This window comes from Aptenodytes patagonicus, chromosome 2 (assembly GCF_965638725.1).
Source record: "Aptenodytes patagonicus chromosome 2, bAptPat1.pri.cur, whole genome shotgun sequence".
NCBI classification, from domain to species: domain Eukaryota; kingdom Metazoa; phylum Chordata; class Aves; order Sphenisciformes; family Spheniscidae; genus Aptenodytes; species Aptenodytes patagonicus.
In genome coordinates, this window is record NC_134950.1 from 125536422 (window position 1) to 125555701 (window position 19280).

Below are 19280 nucleotides of genomic sequence, written 5' to 3' on the forward strand. Positions count from 1 at the left end.
AGACAAAACAATCCAAAATATTAAGAAATACAGAATGCAGACTGTGCTTACTCAATGGGGACATTCAGCACCAGCAAAGGGGAGATGGGGAGAACAACACAGTGGCTGACAGTGAGGAAGAAGAGAGTGAAACAGCTACGGGTGATAATCACTGTAAGCTTGCAGTATCGTGACAGGGCCAAACAGACCACCGCAATCTTTAAGTGGACAAATGAGGCAATACTAGGTGGGTGTGGAAAAGAGACAAGGTATATTGGTGGGCAATGGTGGTCCTTACAGTATTACCTGTGAAATTATTAGCAATGTCAGTGATGCTCCTGCAAATACTAGGATATGCACACTTCAAAAATACATAAAAAAAATAAAGCATAACGATGGACTGGAGAGGGCCAATGGAAGAGTCAAAAGAAAGAAAAAATGGTAAAATTGGATCACATGCCTTATAGCAAGGGCTTGAAGTTCAAATCTATTCAGGACAAAGTGGCTGATCAAACTATTCCTTTATCTCTAGCTGCTTTGAAGGGGAAAATTAACAGGGTTGTTCAATCTAGGGAGAAAAAGGCTACAACAAGGTCTGGTGCTATCCATCTCAACTTTTACAATAAAATCCACAAAATTTGCCAAACATAGCACTGTGGTTTACCAGAACTCCTTTACTCTTGATGTATCCTAACAGTGTTGAGTTGTTCTGGCATGGTGAAACATACCACAGGCTGAGCGCAGAGGAATTGGCTTCTTGGAGGATGAGAAGCAAGGAACAGAATTGCTTAGAAGAAACTCAGAAGAAAAATCTGGAGTTTTTACTTCCTATGCATAAATTCTTAGCAATGTTTGGTGTCCTCAGACTTCTGCTCTGCTTTTAAAACCTTGCAACTGAATTACTGCTTATTATGAGAATAGTCTGTTCAACTAATTTGTGCACAAGTACCAAACAATACATGTGACACATAAGCCTTTTCTAGACGGTATTTTTAATTTTTAAGAACTATTTAGGGGCAAACTCAGTCAGTCATTTTAAACTCTTATTAGGATGTGCAACTGGACAAAATCATGCAAAAAAAGCATTTAAGTTGCCCATTTCAGTTCTAGAAGCAATAGAAGTTTGTGACTTAACAGGGAAAAACTGAATTGAATAGACACCTATTCCTCAGGATAATCCTTGCCAACATTCAGAATTTTTTCTTAATTTTCCCTGACTAGACAAGTATTTTAATTTTCTCACTTAGCTCCTTAGTAAGACTACAGGAATATACTAACATTTGAGTACAACGCATTTTGCTTTTCACAACTATCTGCAGAAACCTAGAAATTGTTTTAGCAAAATCACTCTCTAGGGATGTCTAGTCCTCTGGATTTAACCACCAAAGCAAGTACTGCAAAAAAATAAATTAATGCTTTTCCTTTCCTTATATGATGTTCTTTACCAGAAGCAGTGTAATTCTTGCTAAACTGGTAAGTTTTTCCTAACATGTTGTCAGATTTCATCAGTAGATAACAAGAGCCGATTGTAAAAGACAAGACTATGTATTAAAAAAAAAATTTAAAAAAAATCACAATGTGACACCATGTAATTTTGACATGTGGCAACCACATTTTCAGACAGGAGGGGAAAAAACCCAAAACAAAACAACATAACCAACCCACATCACTGTTTTTAATCCAGTGCTTTCTATTTTGAGTAGCATACTCTTGTACCACTTCAGAATAAATAATCAAGGTCTCAGTAATGTCTCCTCACAGATTCCTGCTAAATTGCTTTTAAACGAATACAAGTAGATTCGCTACACATAGTGGAACAAAGTAAAGGTTAAGCTGGTCATTATAAAAAACACAGGTTACCTGGGGTTAGGGTGGAACAGAGTGTTTACCCAAGAGTTTAAGTGGGAAACTACTGTATGCTTTGTCCATAATGGAAACTTAAAACAGATTTCTTTTTTCTAAACAGGTGCAAGCTTTATAGCGAGAGAGATTTTCAACAGGCTAGCAGCCACCTGAAATAATTAACATTGCCAGCAAATAATAATCTTGTTGGGGAAAAGTAAAGAGGTTCCAGATAACATGATACTTATTTAGACACATGGGAGTTACTCTGGAGAGCACTCAGACTGCTGAACAAGTAGTTTAAGGATCTTTGAGAACACGAAAAAGTCTACAGTCAAATTTTACCTATGTTCTTCCATGGTGAAGAAGTCAAATGCCTGGAAAGAGGCAATTTTGCTTTCTATTTGATGCAAACTATGGATTTACTCCTGCTGAAAGGAGCACCGTTCTTATCTGAAAGCAGCATAGCTGCTTTTACCACTTTCTTCTTTTTCTCCATCCAACAAACATATGATGTTGTGGGGGCTGAATTCCAAACTAGCCTTACCAAGGCCTTAAAGGGAAAAGGTATCATACAGTAATTTCCACCCCTTCCACCAATCACAATAAGCATAGTCAGGCTTTTAGCTTTGTCGTTTATGGGACTTGATCTTTTTCATTTTGCCCAATATATAATGCCAAGCCTATAATAGTGGGATCCAACACAAACTGATCTACCTCCTGAATTGAAATTCTGGATGATTTCTACTTGTTCAGACTCAAAGCCCAGAAGAAAGGAAGCACAGGCATTTGAAAAAAGGCATCCTTAGATTAACAGCTACAATTCAATGTTGCAAGTGCCTGAAAAAATAAGCTAGCAATGACTCCAGAATCATAGCACAGTTTAAGAGGGGGCTCATTTAGTGGTGAATATTTTACATTATTTACTTGCCTTAAATTTTCTAATTCCTGTTTCTTCAAAGGCGAAGAAGGTGGAGCTGCAATGAATTTATCCCCTTCATGACTTTTATTGCTAGAATAAAAACAGTTTATTAATCATAGGGAGTGACTATAAATAATTAATTAAAAATTCTCAGTGTAATAAGCATTGATATTTATTCACTCCATTTAAAAGGTCAGCAAAAGTTCTATAGCCTAAAAAACAGGGAAATGAAGCTATGCAGAAATTGAGGCACATGCTCTTATCCTAACCGTTCTTTTTGAGAAGGAAGAAGGGGGACATTTTCTGGGAAGGGTTTGACTGACAGACCAAACAACCCACGCCATTCTCCACAGCCTCAAGCTATTTTTGAAGTTTGGTGTAGGACAAGAACTTTAAACTGGAGAGATGCAGAACTCGCTGCATTTGTAGCCTCTCTTCTTTTAGCCTGTAAGAAAAGCAGTAAACTAGTTCTCTCCCTAGACAACTTAAAAAACTAATTACATAAATATTCTAGAAAGATAATCCACAAAGTGCTACAGCTTCCTTTAGACTTCTAGCTGCCCTTTATTTTTATTATTATTTCAAAATGTCTTTAAAAAAAAAATTAAAAAAAAACTTTCTGAAAGTTATGCTTGGCTTTTTTGGGGGAGCAAAGTATTCACTCTATTCAAAAACTATGCAACTTTGCTCTCCAATAAGTTGAAAGACAACCTTCTCTTCAATTCTCATTCCAGGAGGAGGTTAACAGCTGCACCTTGGCAGAGAGAGACACTAAGGTTTAGAAACAATAGATCAAAAAAATCAGAATTGAAACTGAGTGTGTCCACCTAACAAGAACTTTTTCATTGATGTGGTTTCATATCTGTTTATTACGAACAGGTAACATAACTCCAACTTAGACCTTCGAAACAGATAGCAACAGATTCCAAGGAAAACCTGTACTCAACACTGTTGTAGTGTATATACCTCATGCCTTTGCCAAAAATTAGATTAAAAAAATGCCCTTAACCACTGAAAGTATTCACTGTTTTCTTGTGAATAACAGAAGAATCTGTCTCAGAGTCAGCCTGCTCAATTAGTGGGATTTGCTTCAAAACCATCCTGTTCAATTAGTGTGATTTTCTTCAAATGCCTGTCTTTTACTGTTCTCTTGCAGAGGGTCTCTTGTCAGAAGTAACAAATCCTTGGAGAACCTTTCAGAATATGACACACAAATTCAAGAATAGCCTGCTTTGTTGCTGGATATTTTGAAATTGGCAATGACCACTGGGAGATATGAGGGAGTCTTTTTAGTTTTTTTAAGCTGAAGTAGCATCTGGTTTCGAAAGCAGAAGGTAGTAAAGGGTCTTCCTGCACAGGGCATATTTTCTTTTCCTCACTCCTACAAAAACCAAAAAAAAGCCCACAAAAAAAACCAAAACAAAAAAGGAGGCCTCGCCTGCGTATAGGCCACCGTTTTGTTTTCATCATTGCCACTCAGTGGGCCCCATAAGCTTAAAATTGAAGTCTCACTTAAACCAGAGGAGCTTCAGCTCAATGGGCTGCATACAACTTGCCAGGGGAAGTTAATTCACAACCTCAGTAAGCAAAAAAAAAAAAACCCACACCTCCCTCCCCGCTGAAGTTTATAAATCATTTGGTCACTTCACAGGAAGGGTTGTCATTAGGAAAAAAGGGTCACAGAGAACAGCCTTCAAATATTGTTGTAGCAGTAGCAGCCACTGACTCCCAGCCCTAGTGTATCCCCAGGCAACCTCAGAATATACGGAGATGTACCTTGTGCCTACGCAGCACAGCACGTGTGCAGTAAATCCTGCCATGTGACAAACGGATCTTATCTTCTTAAAATTTATCTGTACTTGGGTCTGACAAAAACATTGCGTTTTTTCATTACTCTCTAAGTAGTTCAAGTTCTGACATAGCCACTTTTTCCAAATTAGTTATTGTAACTCTTCCCTTCTCAAAACGGTCATTAATGGAAGTGCAGGCTATGGCCAACAGAGTTATTCTTCAAAAGGAAGTTCGGAATGCATCAGGATCAACGCAAAAAATTAAAACACCTTCTTGCTATTTGACATATGTTGCCTACAAGTTACTTTTTCTGAAGTTTTAAGGAGAAAAAAAAAAGATTTTTCTTAAAATCTTTTTTGTAAAATGCAATTTATTAAGCAATAGCTCCACGCTCCTTTCCTACTTATCTTCTAAATCTAGTTTCCCATTTCTAGTCTAAAACAAACACAACAAAGCATACTAGGGCCTGATGAATGTCAAATCTGATCATGGGGAAGTGTTTACAACTGAGTTGCTAGACATTTATATATTGAATCAAGTACACAGGACACGTGTACACACACACAAAAATCACTGTAACATGTGAAACTTCATTTACAATTAGAGAAATACCGATATGCACTGTGGGAGGGTGTGGGAAAACGTAACATTTGCAGCACAGAAAAAAAGACGGCCAGTAAATAAAAGAATTTCACTGCCTAATTTATTAAAGTTGTTAGGAATCAACTCGGTACTTTATTCTTAAATTAGCATACCAGCAATTAAAACAATGAGCAGCTAAACAATTTCCTTTGATATCCCAACACTGCTAAGAGAATTTACAAATACGGTATTTTTTCTGCTGGCCAACCAGAATAGGTAGCAGACACAGACTGTCAGCCCAGAGTTACTTTGGACAAAAAGAAAGGTTTATATGCAATTCCGTTTACCTGCATGCTTCACTGCTTTCACTGTTTTCTGTATTTCCCCCCAGCTGATTAGTAGTTTTAGATCCATTTTCCTGCTTTGGCTCCTGCTGATCTTCTGGCAGCAGCAGCAAAGCATTTCTTAGACAAATCGCTGCAAATTCCATACTGGCTACAGGTATTGCTGAGGACTGCCCATCACTTAAAGAGACACAGAAGTTAGCCAGTGAGTAGCAATCCTACTAAATTAAAAAATAAAAGCAGAGCTCCAGAAAAATCTGAATGCAGAGAAAACTTTATCCTAAAAAAGTTAAATCATGTTTTAATATAACACAATTTATGAAGACGTGTGTATCTTTCTAGTCTTATATATGGAAAGTACACCACGATGCCCAAATAGCAGGCAAATTCAACTACATAATTACATGAAGTTCTCTTGTTTTTCTTGACTTCACTCCCTGAAGTTTTACGACAGAGCAACTAGATTCTTCCTGCACTTTTCTGAAGTAGATTACTGAAAATACATATTTTTAAGTGAGAAAAAGAGGACGGATTTAGCTAACTGGAAATAAAAATTTCAGATAAATCAATTTTAATCTTTAATGGCCTTCTTAGTTACAATGAATACACAGTTAAGCCCTCTGCTGGCCATCATAGAAGAGGCATCCAAATGATGTTTAAGTAAGACTCCTCAAGCATTTTAGCATGCCTCTTTCTTCACTACATTAATAATTCCAAAATGAACAGTTATTCCATGACAGTTTTAAAAACTCCTGATAAACAGATACCCATCCTTAACAAAGCTATGATAACAAAATAAAGAGCCCATGGAAAACATACTTACTTATAAACGACATTCTGTATTGACTGGGATGCTAGGACTATCTTACGGTGGTAGCCTTGACCTACTATAGATTGTACAATTCCCTTTTTGCTGGGAAGACCTTTAGTCTCTTGTTCTGATGTCTAAAAGGAGAAAAAAAAAAGAGCTAAAATATCAAGTCTGTTGAATGAGAGCTTGACAAAATAAGTGAAAGCTGGAAGACGACTTTGAACACTGCTAAAATGTAAGAATTAATAGTTTATGTGGGTACAGTTTTAAATCGTAAGTACCATGAAGGACCAGGCACCTTCTATTGTCTTTGTGTTGCAGAGGGATTTTACTGCACACAGCGTAACCACAGATTAGTTGTGACAGCTTGTCTGATAGCCTACTGACCTAGTTTCTCCTCTGTTTTGAAAGCAAGAGAACAATGAACCAAGTAGTATTAAAAGAACTGCTAGGATATCTAGAAAGAAATCATATGATCAGCCAAATAATAATCAGAATTGGCACTGTAATGCTTGCCATCTTCTCTCCCTGCTTACACAGCATTCAAAACGCTCTCTGAAAAAGCTGCTCTCAAGCCATTCCCTGGGGAGCATAAAGCTGAACAACAACATATGCAAAGTTACATTAAATTAACCAGTTTAACGGATTTTTGAGTATGCAGACATTGTGGGGGTCAAACGAACTTAAAGCACCCCAATTGTCAGTCCCAAGAATTATCTCTACACCATGTTTACTGGGGTTTGTTTGTTTTACCATGAGCCATCTTAACAACTTTGTTGGTAAGTTAAGTTAGTGATGAAGAGTTGCAGTTGTAAGGAAAAATTTATCCTAGATCTGTATTTTAAATATCTATCACTTTTCAGAAAATTTATCGGAATCTATTGTGAAGAATATTGACATTATAATGGCACTTACTGTCAAATAGAAAAAAAAACCCTACATACAGCTAGTTTGGATATGAAGAATATATTTTGAAAAATGCATTTTAAAAAAGTGCAGAAAGGGAATCATCTTCCATCTCTATTTTATGAACTGAAATACCAAAGCAGATGGAAGTTAACTTCAGTGAAATTACTTTTCTGTATGGTGCTCAGAACATAAATATGGATCCATACTTAGATATCAAGGAATATTATTGCAAATTGAGTTACAAGGTCAAAATAAACACACTATCGATTTTAGGGCCTCACTTGTCATGTTGCAAATCTATCTTATAACAACACTGTCCTTGTAAACAGAAGCCTAGCTTTGTTTTTTGCCACAAACCCCATCCTAATCCAGTCTCCCATACCCAGCTTTCCACTAGAGACAATCAGCTGTGTCTTCTTTATCTACGTGTGACTTCTAACCAGTAGGATAGACACAGAAACTGCAAAATGAGTATGAAGAAAGCTGTTCTTCCTGCATTTGCTGTGCTTTATAAAACTAAGTACTCGGAACTATCTGACAACAGCTAGCACATACGCAATCAAAGTCAGTCCCGTTTTGACACAACACTCTTGAAACTTCAATGCTGTGCCTGTGAAATGGGGATATAAGCAAACCTCTCTTATAAAGCTACAAAGCTGTGAATATCTATCTTAAATTTTCTGAAATAGACATGCCAAAATAATGAGTACCATTGAAATTCCCAAAGGGAACGTTACATATTTTGTATTTGGAAGGATTTGGATAGTGTGCAGTAAATAAAGGCACAGAGGCCACCCAGAGAGGGAAAACAGAGATAATTCAGAGGTGGGGAATAGAGTCAATATAGCCATTTGTTTAACTAATCCCATATTAATATCCATAAATAGTAAGTCAAACTATTAATGTTAGTGTCTACATTTTAAGTAGAGAGCATTCACTACAGTAAGAACATACTGCTTCCTGTTATAAAGTGATGCATCATTAGATAATAATACAAGTTTCTTTCCAAATAATATCTCTACGTTTATTTCCAAAATTATTTCAAGACAAAGTAAGGTAAACCATCAGACGACTTGGAGAAATCTAATGTGCTTCAAACCACTTCAGGATTACCCATTCAGATTATGAGTTGGAATGCCAAAGGGGTGTGATGGTAAATTGCCAAAACAAAATCATGCTTAACCAGTCTCTCCAGCAAAAAACTTGCAACTTTACAGAAGAGCAGCTCTAACAGACGCTTACTTGCTTTTGTTTCATCTCATGCCAATCTTTCAAATAGTCTACTCAAATTCTTCTGATCTTAGAAAAGTCAATTAAACACTGGGTCTCCAGACACTGTTTCTATGGTGGTATTCCTCCACCTGGTGCAGCTTCAAATTAAACACGCAAACACACATAGACACAAAAATAATTAATCTGGACTTACACAGAAGTGTTGCAACATTAGGCCTTTAAAATGCATAGTTCAACTCAAGGTATTATTTCTTCCTTTCTGTGATCACATGTATTTCATAACTACAATCAAAATAAGGAATTTGCAAATCTACTTACCCCTTTATTGGCAGCAATGCAGCATTCTGCTATTCTCAGCCAAAGACGAGGGTTTGAGTGATAAACCTGGACTGCTTCAATCAGGCATTCAAAGGCAGCTAAGGGTCTCCCAATATGCAGGAGCTGAATTCCACAATTGTAGAGCAACTCATACCGTTTGTTAGTCAGTAGTGTACACATGGGTCTCCCTGAAAATTTTTTACCTGCAGAGAAGGATTACATCATCTCGGATGTGCAGCTCAGGAGAGCAGAAACCATAACTCTGGGAGGAGGAGGGAGGCTGTGGGAAACACCCAAAAGCTACCAAAAAACCCCTTCATCGCAGAAATTCACTAGCCTCCCTCTGTAAATAAATTCCTTCCACATCAAAGCTGATACCAAAGACAAATTAATTGTATTCTTAATAAAGGATGAAGTACATTAAATGCTAACCACTTATGTTCTTTGTCACTCAAGCTAAATGTTGTATAATAATATGGAATCCCAAATTTGTTAAGAATACACATCTTTGTTACTCATATAAATTCCAGAAGAAAACCACTTTCCTGTTAGCAAGCATAAAAATATTTTCTGTCTTCACACTAGTACCTAAGACTGCACTTAGGTACAGGGCCAGGGGAGGAATAGGAAAAACAATAAAATGCATGATAGTAAATAGATTTTAAAGAAAACAAGTGAAAAAAATTATCACTTCATCATGAAATCATTTACTTTGAAGAGAAAAAAACCTTAAGTATTATTAATCAGAGCAAGAAAACTTATTATAATGTTTATTTTCTTGTCTTTTGTATGCTTACAACAGAAGTAGATGGATAAAACTAACCATAAAACCAAACAATAGATGAACATTTCTCATACAAGTCTGGGAATTGTTCAGTAAGAGAGTTTGAGAAATACACCATCTTCCAAATGCTAATTTAACAGTCTTGCACTCCACACTTTCTACATCTTCCAAGTTAAAAAAAGACAAAAAAACAAAAAAACGCTACACATCCTTCAAGTCCTGATGATTCTACCTGCTGTCAGCAGGACTATAAATAACATCTTTAATGATGCGTAATAGGCCACAAAAACTTTATTTTGTCCTATCTCCCTGACTGATGGTCAAAGACTATAAACAAGAGAGAAGTAATTGCTCCAGCCCCATGGCATGTCAAATAAAACATCAAAAAAAGAACATATTTCATCATCATCTATTTCTGGCAAGAGCAACTATACTCTGAAATCAAGTTACAATCAAAATTCTCACCCTCCTTATCCTGTCCCCTGCAAAGAGATGGAACAGGAATTTTGCTGATAATTACTGAAAGCTTCTATCCTCTATTTTCTTGATTCGCCCACCCCTCTTCCACCATCTATTTTCATCTCTTAAAAGTCTTACCTGGATCTGAGCTGCCAGTTCCTAGCTGTGCACACGCATTATCATTTTCTTGCAAGGCTTTTTTGAAGTAAAAAATTCCTAAATTGTGCTTTCCCATTGCGAAGTGGATGCAGCCAAGATTGTTCCAGAACATACACCTTAAGCATTCACCTGAGAGAACAGCAAAAGACCACTTTCGTAAACTGAAAAATGCCACTGAGCCCATAAAATGCTCCCACCACTCTCTCATGGGTCAGCATATTATGGTAGTTTATTAAACATGTTCTTCAGCGAGATGTTCATGGATTATACAGTTACGTCCCTGCCTCACAAGCATTTTAATAACCTGCATTTCTCTATACCATTCTAGTTCTCTTGGGCAGTTGACCTGAAATTACCTATATATAAGCAGCCACAGATTTCCAGCTCTTAGGCACCATATTCTAGGAGAGCCAGGTATAAAGCCAGTTTGACAGATTGCAAGTTGAAGTAAGTTCACTTGGAGGTTTTCGTAGAACTTGGCATGCAAGCACTTCAAGTTTTCTAACAGATGGCTCTTGTAAAAAGGAAATTCTCAAATGATGTTACCTGCCTAAGTTTTATAAAAAAACCAAATATGTCAACCTAACCATACAAGCAGGAAATGCACTCTCCTTCCTAAATATATCATGTTCAGGTAACACTGTAAGAAGTTCTTTCTAAATAATACAGGACAGATAATTAAACTTTTGACTTATCTGCTGGTAATTGAAGCTCTACAGTGTTACCATTGATAAAAAAGAAAAAAGGAAAAAAAAACCCCCACCACCCTAAAAATCCAAACAACCAAGAAACAGACCATTAGCAAATCAATCAGCATTATTTTAATCATAACCTAGAAAGACTATTAAGTGAACATTCTACTGTGCAAAAAAGCTAGTGCAAGAAAGTTATATGAAAATAAAACTTTCCAGAAAAATTTAAGTTATAAAGAGAACTTTAAGCATAAAACCGAATTATATAATTTATATAAATAAATTATTATATTAAATTTAATTATTAAAAATAAAAACTTATTTTGAATGTTTTCTATGAATCTTATCTGTAAATACAGAAGTTGAAAAAATTTACTCAGTCTTGTGGTATTTCGCAGGGCCAACTCTGCAACTTCTATCATCTAATTGTTATCTATGCAGCAATATCTATTAGATAAAAGATCTTACAGCACAAGAAATTAAGAGTACTACCATAAAACCAGCATTGAACAAAGTAGTAAAGAAATTCAGTAGCTTTACAGTACAAGTATTTTTTGAAATCCTAATGCGCTACTGACACAAGACACAGCTTTCTCTCTGGATTTTTCAACTGATGTTTTAAACAGTCAACTAAAATCTCAAATATATTTAAATAATACCGTATACAGTGAGTGTATATATACACAGTGTATATATTTATAGCATATAAATAACTTCTATATCTAAAAAAGTTTACATACTTATGTGCTGTTATATCTCTGTACATGTGTACATATATACACTTTCTAGATATAAAAGCAACTTAAAATGGCATACAATAGAAGTCAAACCTTAACACTTCATGAAACGTTTGCATTTCCCCCACAATAATCATTACAACTGCTATAGTCTCCTCTGAGTACAATCTGAAATCTCATTTCTAGATCTAGGACGTTGCCTTTCGTTTCATGTCTTGATTTAGAGACCCAAATATAAGCCTTGCAAATATTACATTTACACCTTCACAAATCCATTTTCTTAGACAACTGCTGCATTGTCTAGAAGAACGTTCAATGAAAAACACAACAGTGTTACGTGAAGGAGCACAATAAGAAAGATGAAAACATACACAGCATATAAATCCATGACATTCAGGGCCTACTCCCTTAAGTAATCATTAATATGCTTAAAATTAATATCAATGAGTAGTCTTATTACACTACACATTTAAGTACTTGCAGGATGAAGATTTTCTATTTTACCTGTTTTCATGAAGCCTGGATGTTCAGCAATGTTTGCACTGTTTAGAAGTTTCACTGCTTTACGATAATTGCCCCTCAAATACTCAAAATTGCTTTTAAGAAAGAGAGAAGGAGCTGACTGTGAAGGAGAAAACAATAGTTAATTATCTCGTTTTATGACTTCTCCTGCTAGTGTTAAATCACTCCACAAACAGCTTGCCCCTGCTGCCATTTTAAAAGCATATGGGCTTAGGCCTTAATACTTTCATGAAGTAGCATTTCTTTGTTGAACACATGATTAACACTCACCTCCTCCAAACTACAAAACTATACACACTTTTTGTTACTGCTCTAAAACCCAAGATTATGCCAGAGAACTCTGTCATGGCAATGGCTAAGCGCAGAGGACCTCTTTTTTGTTTAAGAGGATCTTTCTCCAACCTGTCTTCTAGTACACTCCTCCCCATGCTTCCCTCCCTGTGGAGTTCAACAACTTCCTCCTGGGCTGTGATCTTCCTGGTCTGCCAACAGAGACCTCACGATCCAGAAGGATTTCTGTCAAACTAGCAGCTGTTGAGACTGGCAACAAAAGGGAAGTGCTCTCCTCCCATTCCCTGCTCCTCAGTTAATGTAGAATTTATCTGGGACGGTGGACGTAATTCTGAGTTGAGAACTCCTATATAAAAAAAGAAACTGCTTTCTAGCAAGAGGTAAGCCTCCAAAAAACTCCAACAAAAAGAAAAAAAAAAAACAAACAAAAAAACTGAGTACCCCAGTATTAATCTTTTATGAACTGGTTTAAACTACCAATGACATCAGAAGTTTGTAATTCCCTTTACATTTACAGTAAACTAAAACTTGTTCTGCGCTGCTTAAATTATGAAGCAAACTGACTCTGTTTTGGTATCATTAACAATAAAGTGCATTTTTCTGAGCAACTGAAAACAGCGTAAATAAGAAAATTCTACATTAATTACACTTACAGAAAAGAGATTACAAATCCAACTGACTACATAAAGCATTATTTCAGACACTCATCCTCAATAAGACCTTTCTTTGTAAAGAAAGTTAGCAAATGCAGTTTTAAGATAGAGAACAGGTCTAGATTAGAAAAACAATAGCCTTAAGAATACTTACATTCCCAGCTGTATTCATAACAGACTTGATCTCCCTTTTGCATGCTTTTAGTGACTTCATCTGGATATAGGCTCTCACCTTATACTGTTAAAAAATTAAATTTGTTAAATAAAAGACAATAACTTGTGCAGGTTTGCAAGATGAACCATACCTAGAGATTTATTACAGAATATTTTATATACATCTTAAAAATAGGTAGTAAAAAGCTGTTCAAAAAGCCTTCCTAAAAAAGAAATTCTATTCAGACTTTCAACAAATGTATAGGCTTCATATTTACAGTAAGCAGATGCACATTTTGTTCAATGGTCAACAGCTACTCTATATTCAAACACTGAGATACTAGCACTTAGAATGTCAAACTAATTAAAATAATCTAAGATCTTAATCCCATTTACCTATTAAACTGAAAACACTGATAAGTGAATGCTGATAGAGAAGCATTTTGTTTCTTCATGTATTTTCCCCACAGAACAGTACAATGAAATAGAACCTCAGCTGATTTAGACTGTTGGAGGTCTAACAGATATAAACTCAGTGCAGCTAACTGCAGTTTAAAAAAATTATGATAAACTGCAGGGATTGAAATTGAGGATTTTTTGTGTTAGGTCAGTTTTTCCTGTACATGGATCTCATAAAAAGGAAGCGTTAGGTAAACTCATTCTTTTGTTTTACAATTCAAGGAGAGACAGAGTATCACAATTCATGCTGAAATAGATTTGAAGTAGATGGCACTTGGTTTTAAGAAAAACTTGAACTGATGTTCCTGTATAAATCATATGCAGACACTTACCTGATGTATCTTAGATTTAGCAACTTCTATTAAAGCTCCACTTTCAGCTTTTTGATTTGACGAATCTTTATTTGTATTATTACCTGACTGAGCATCAAACAAAAAAAAAAGTGTTACTAACAGTCACATTTTAAATTCAGTTTACAGATTCTTTCATAAGCTATTTTTATCAATCTCACATGAAGAAGAAAAATAAGTATTTAATAGTCAAGAAATACACATCCCACTAAATACTATAACTTGAGCTTAACAATCAAAATCCAAGACCACACCAGCCTACAAAGAGCAGAATTCTACATTAACATTAGTGTTACACCATGTTGCTCTGCAGTTGAGTATTTTAAGAATTTTTACCCAGACAGATGATACGCACATTCTAGAGTCTCTCTTTAATATTTTCTTCAGTAGAATTACTAAATACTTAAAGATAAAATATTTTAAGTGTGACATTCCATCAACAGGAAAAGACAGAAGTGTCCTCTTTTCACTTCCAAGCCACTACTCATTCTACTACTGATTTTTCCAAAAGACACGTACAAAAGATTTCATTTGAAAGTATGCCTCATACTTTCAGATACTATGTTAAAAAGATGCTTGATTTCCCATACTACAGTACGCAGTTGCAATTCCTCTCTGACACCAACTTCCCTTTCAAACTTAGGGTCTCATATGGTCATAATCCAAGACAAACAAGGAAAATTATGTGTATTTGACCCTGAAGACAACTGTCTTTCCAATGCAAGACTCTGACTTAAGAAATACTTCTTAGCTCCCTGTGAGTAAGAGAAAAGGGTGGAAGAGAGGGAAATAAACAGCTGCTGTATGCAATTAACTCAGTTACTAACGTGTCTAAGTTGCTGTCTGAAGTTACAGGTGATCTAACATAGTTTTATAATTCCAAAGTATTTTAAAAGAGTAATTTTGAATTGAGTTAAAGCATGCTTCTGCTAAAGACTTAGTGGCATTCATATGATTTTAAGCTTACCTCATTTTTTCCATTCTTGCTGTTATTGTTGCCCTGTGAAATCATTTTTTCCAGAACAGCAAGCAGATGCAAGGCTTTCTCAGCTTGGTAAGTTAGCAGGTATAAGTCTACAAGCAAGAAGCACACAGCCTGGGCAAACTTCTCTTCTGTATAAAGCAAAGAAGTAAAAATGATTTTACAGCTCTAATACCTATCCTTCCGAACATGACTGAAGAAAAAGAATTGACTATAAAGTGCATCTATGCAACATTATGAGAAAAATATAGTACAGAAGAAAAAAAAAAATGCAGACATCTACACAATGCAGATAAGTACATATACTGAAAAAAAAAGGTAATTCATTCAAATGGCATCAGCATAAAAGCATAGACTAAGGACAGCTTAACATGTATTTCGTATTTATAGATTTTGAGAATTGGTCTAAGCAGATCAGCACCAAAGTTCCAGTGTCTAAATAGACAGATGGAGCCATATGCATATGTAGAATCCCATAGAATTTGAAAGGATTCCGTACAAACACATCTCTGCTTGGTTGGCTCAAATATACTCAAAATACTAGATTTTAAATCATTTAATTAGCTTGTTAATTAGCTTTTTAGAGTTGTCAAAAATCCATTTCAGTTTCATACTTGTCTGCTAAATGTCTCTGAAGTACCTTCCCCCCAGATCCAATTGTTGTCCTCGATATAAGTAAAACACGTTCTTCATTCCTAAGCCTATCTACTTTTTTAGAACCATATTAGGCAGATTTACAAATCACTTGTCTGATAGTGAGACTGATCTTTTCTGTAGTTACTGCATGAACAAAACTCTTCTTTCTGTCTACATACCGAAAGGCTCTATAAACTGGTACAGCTTCTCCCCAACTGATATAGCTTCAGTATACTGACGCAGATGATACAAAATAACAGCTTGATTGTAGTACAGCATACTATTTTCAACATCATCTAAACCATCCATCTCTTCAACAGCAGAGTGAACCTGAAAAAAACCCACCTCATTTCATTAAACTTTCAATACCTAGGTGTCCTGGTTTCAGCTGAGATAGAGTTAATTTTCTTCCTAGTAGCTGGTACAGTGCTGTGTTTTGGATTTAGTATGAGAATAATGTTGATAACACACCAATGTTTTAGTTGTTGCTAAGTAGTGTTTATACTAAGTCAAGGACTTTTCAGCTTCCCATGCTCTACCGACTGAGAAGGCTGCAGGTGCACAAGAAGCCGGGAGGGGGCACAGCCAGGACAGCCGACCCAAACTGGCCAAAGGGACATTCCATACCATCTGACGTCATGCTCAGTACATAAACGGGGGGAAAGTTGGCCGGGGGGGCTGCTGCTCGGGGACTGGCTGGGCATCGGTCGGAAGGTGCTGAGCAACTGCATTGTGCATCACTTATTTTGTATATTCTTTTATCATTATTATTATTTCCCCTTCCTTTTCTGTCCTATTAAACTGTCTCTTATCTCAACCCACGAATTTTACTTCCCCCCCCCCCCCCCCCCCCCGATTCTCTCCCCCATCCCACTGGGGGGGAGGAGGGAGTGAGCAAACAGCTGTGTGGTGTTTAGCTGCCTGCCGGGTTAAACCACAACACTAGGATTTTAAAAAGTGTCAAGTATTTTATAAAAATAATCCAAAGGTATTAATCTAAAGACCTAAAGATAGGTCAGTAAGACTTATAAGCTAATAAACTTTATTGTTGTTCAACATAAAGCCAGGGAAGAATTTACAATGAAATAGAAAGCTGTCAGTTGAGCAGTAAAATAACATTTTCTCTTTTTATTTTATATGAAATTACTTCAAGCTATTTCAGGTTAAGAAACTTTCTACTGAAAGAACATAGCAGATCTTTCTACAGTTATAATCTCTGGAATGTTTAACCTTTGGATCAATTTCAATAATAACTAAAAATATAACTATAAAAGCAGCGTCCTAAATGATTAAACAGACTCAGAGGTTTAAAAGTAATGTTACTTTCTTATTCCTTTATGAAATCTAGGGGACATGGGGCAGCATTTTTCTTCCTATTTCACTGGAAGATCTCATCACCATTAACAGTACTCAAAATCAAGTACCATGTCAATATGTTTGCATTACCTGGTTCTTCAGCTGGTTAAGCGTTTGTCTCAAATTGTCTGTTGTAGTCTGGTTACTTTTACAGAATTCCGCAACAGCAGTATTCAAAGTTATTTTGTAGTCATCTTTGTTTATGTCTTGAAGGGTATTTAGGTGTTGTAAACAAGCATCATAGTTTCCAGCCTGGAAATTGCAGGTAGACCAGAAACATGCATTAGAAGATACAAAGTTTAAACTAACAGACTAGTAAATTTTAATGAAAGTATCCTCTATAAGTTTAGAGAGCGAAGTAGTATTTCCTTTATCAACAGCAAATGAAGCAACCTAAACATCTACACACATACTTCGTTATTTATGCAGATTAATATGTACGCGAATAAGTCTAAAAGTTGAGGTCATATCCAAACTTCAAGAAGAATTTTGTGGAGGAAGGACAAATGGAGTAGTCGATTATTATAAACAGATGTTTCCATGAAAAGTGTTACTCTGATTTCTCTTCATCGTATTATTTTGAGTTTCAAGATTCTTTATTTCCTCAGTTTTCATAATCTTTCCCCATCACATGTACACTGAGCAGCTGCAGTTGCTTACTAAGTCCCAGCCCATCATTTTATGTTCATTCTTCACTTCATCTGGAGAGACTGTGAGTGACAATTTAGTCTGTGGAAGTCAGCTTAAGACAGGTTGGAAAAAGAGGGTGTCACTTTCCCAGTACAGGTTTAAATAATATTTTTACAAGTTTTAGCTATTGAATGAAGTATTCAATCATCTAGGCATGCCTAAACAGAAACTAGGACCCAAGCATGATGCTCCTCTGAGGTGTGATTTAATCAAGAAATCCCTTTCTTTGACCTCAGCAATAGGCAAGGACTTCAGAATGGCTCACCCCTTTCTGCTTTCAGTTTTAGTCTTTTCTGTGTTTGTGCAGGAGGAATTTAGTGGCATTGAGGAATGAAAGAGAACTCCAGACTCTTTCAACTATGTTAAGCCTAAATGATCCTTCACACTCTACTGTTCAATTCCTATACAGGAATAACCACCTCCACCTCTTCCGTATAAGGGTTACTTCTATTCTGGTCTGTCAGATAAGCAGATTCGTTTCCATCTCCGTCAATGCTTCACAATCAAAAGCAATGCTCTTGAGTACCACGACCACTCTCCACCTCCTCCTCCTCCTTTTTTAAGTACTGTTCCATGGAGCTTCTCCTGGGCTCCTGCCTAACTTCCTCTAATAAGGGAAGAATTACAACAGAGAAAGGCTCTGTGGTCCTGCTCTTCCTGAGAAAGGTGCCATTCTGTGGCTACTCTCAACAGAGCCATCCCAGTCCCTTCAGTCTCCTGCGAAAGCACAGTTATACAACATACAGAGAGATGTAGCAGGACATTCACAGGCAGTATTTCCACAACTCTAAGTATCAACAGTGTGGATTGCCTAGTGAGTATGTGCATAAACACAGGGACTTGCAACTCAACCGCTGGCATGCTCTTTAATTGAGACAGTTCATCTCCCAGTGATTTTCTTTATGCGTTCACACTCAGAGCTTCTCTTCAACAGGAGTAGCTTTCAGATCACAGCAACAAGGCTTCTAACCATGGCTGGACTAAAAACTTTGAACCCTTACATGCTCAGCTTATTTTGTGATGTTTTTCCTCAGCCAACAGTCCTTTACTCTACTCTATTAGACAGGATCTAGAATATAATATACAATTTTATAGTAGTTCTATCAAGACAGAAATTGGAAGTGCAGTGTAATAAAGCAGTATGCAAGGCAGTCCACAAAGCTATTTAAAGCAACTCAATAGCAAGCAAAATTGGCAAACAAGGCAGCAGATTAATTCTGCTGACATCTGTCACCACCCTCACATCATCATAAACTTAGGGAGTTCATAAAGCAAGAAAAAGAGATAAACAAGATACACTGGTTCAGTGTAAAAACTAAAGATGAAGTTGTCAACAGGTCGAAAGTATTTTAGGCATGTAGATCTGTGGGAAAGGTGGAAAACAGGCAACCCTCTCCTATGCCTTCAGTTCTCAGGATCAAATGTCAATGAACAAAAAGTTATTGAAAAAGAGCAATTGAGCTGGAAAGCACTCAAGAAGACATCAGTGAACAACATCAGCTGTAGTCAGTTTAAGGACCAACTGCATGCACTTCATGTAGCAACATTCCAGACAAAATAAAAGTAATGAGTGAAACACACAAACAGGAATCTCAAAGACAGTATTTAAATTCTTCCCCTGATCTA

At 36.4% G+C, this 19280-nt stretch overlaps 1 protein-coding gene across 2 annotated transcripts in view; it reads right to left on the reverse strand.

The window, feature by feature from the left end:
* The window catches only part of CNOT10 (CCR4-NOT transcription complex subunit 10), a 36065-nt gene that overhangs the window by 10489 nt on the left and 6296 nt on the right, over positions 1-19280 (reverse strand). For both annotated transcript variants that reach the window (XM_076331118.1, XM_076331119.1), the window contains exons 3-13: positions 17055-17216; positions 15788-15938; positions 14958-15103; positions 13973-14059; positions 13183-13266; positions 12067-12184; positions 10113-10262; positions 8732-8934; positions 6284-6405; positions 5464-5640; positions 2753-2833 (exon numbers count right to left, since the gene is read on the reverse strand). In XM_076331118.1, coding sequence (XP_076187233.1) covers positions 2753-2833; positions 5464-5640; positions 6284-6405; positions 8732-8934; positions 10113-10262; positions 12067-12184; positions 13183-13266; positions 13973-14059; positions 14958-15103; positions 15788-15938; positions 17055-17216 — 1481 coding nt within the window. The remainder of the gene's footprint in view (positions 1-2752; positions 2834-5463; positions 5641-6283; positions 6406-8731; positions 8935-10112; positions 10263-12066; positions 12185-13182; positions 13267-13972; positions 14060-14957; positions 15104-15787; positions 15939-17054; positions 17217-19280) is intronic.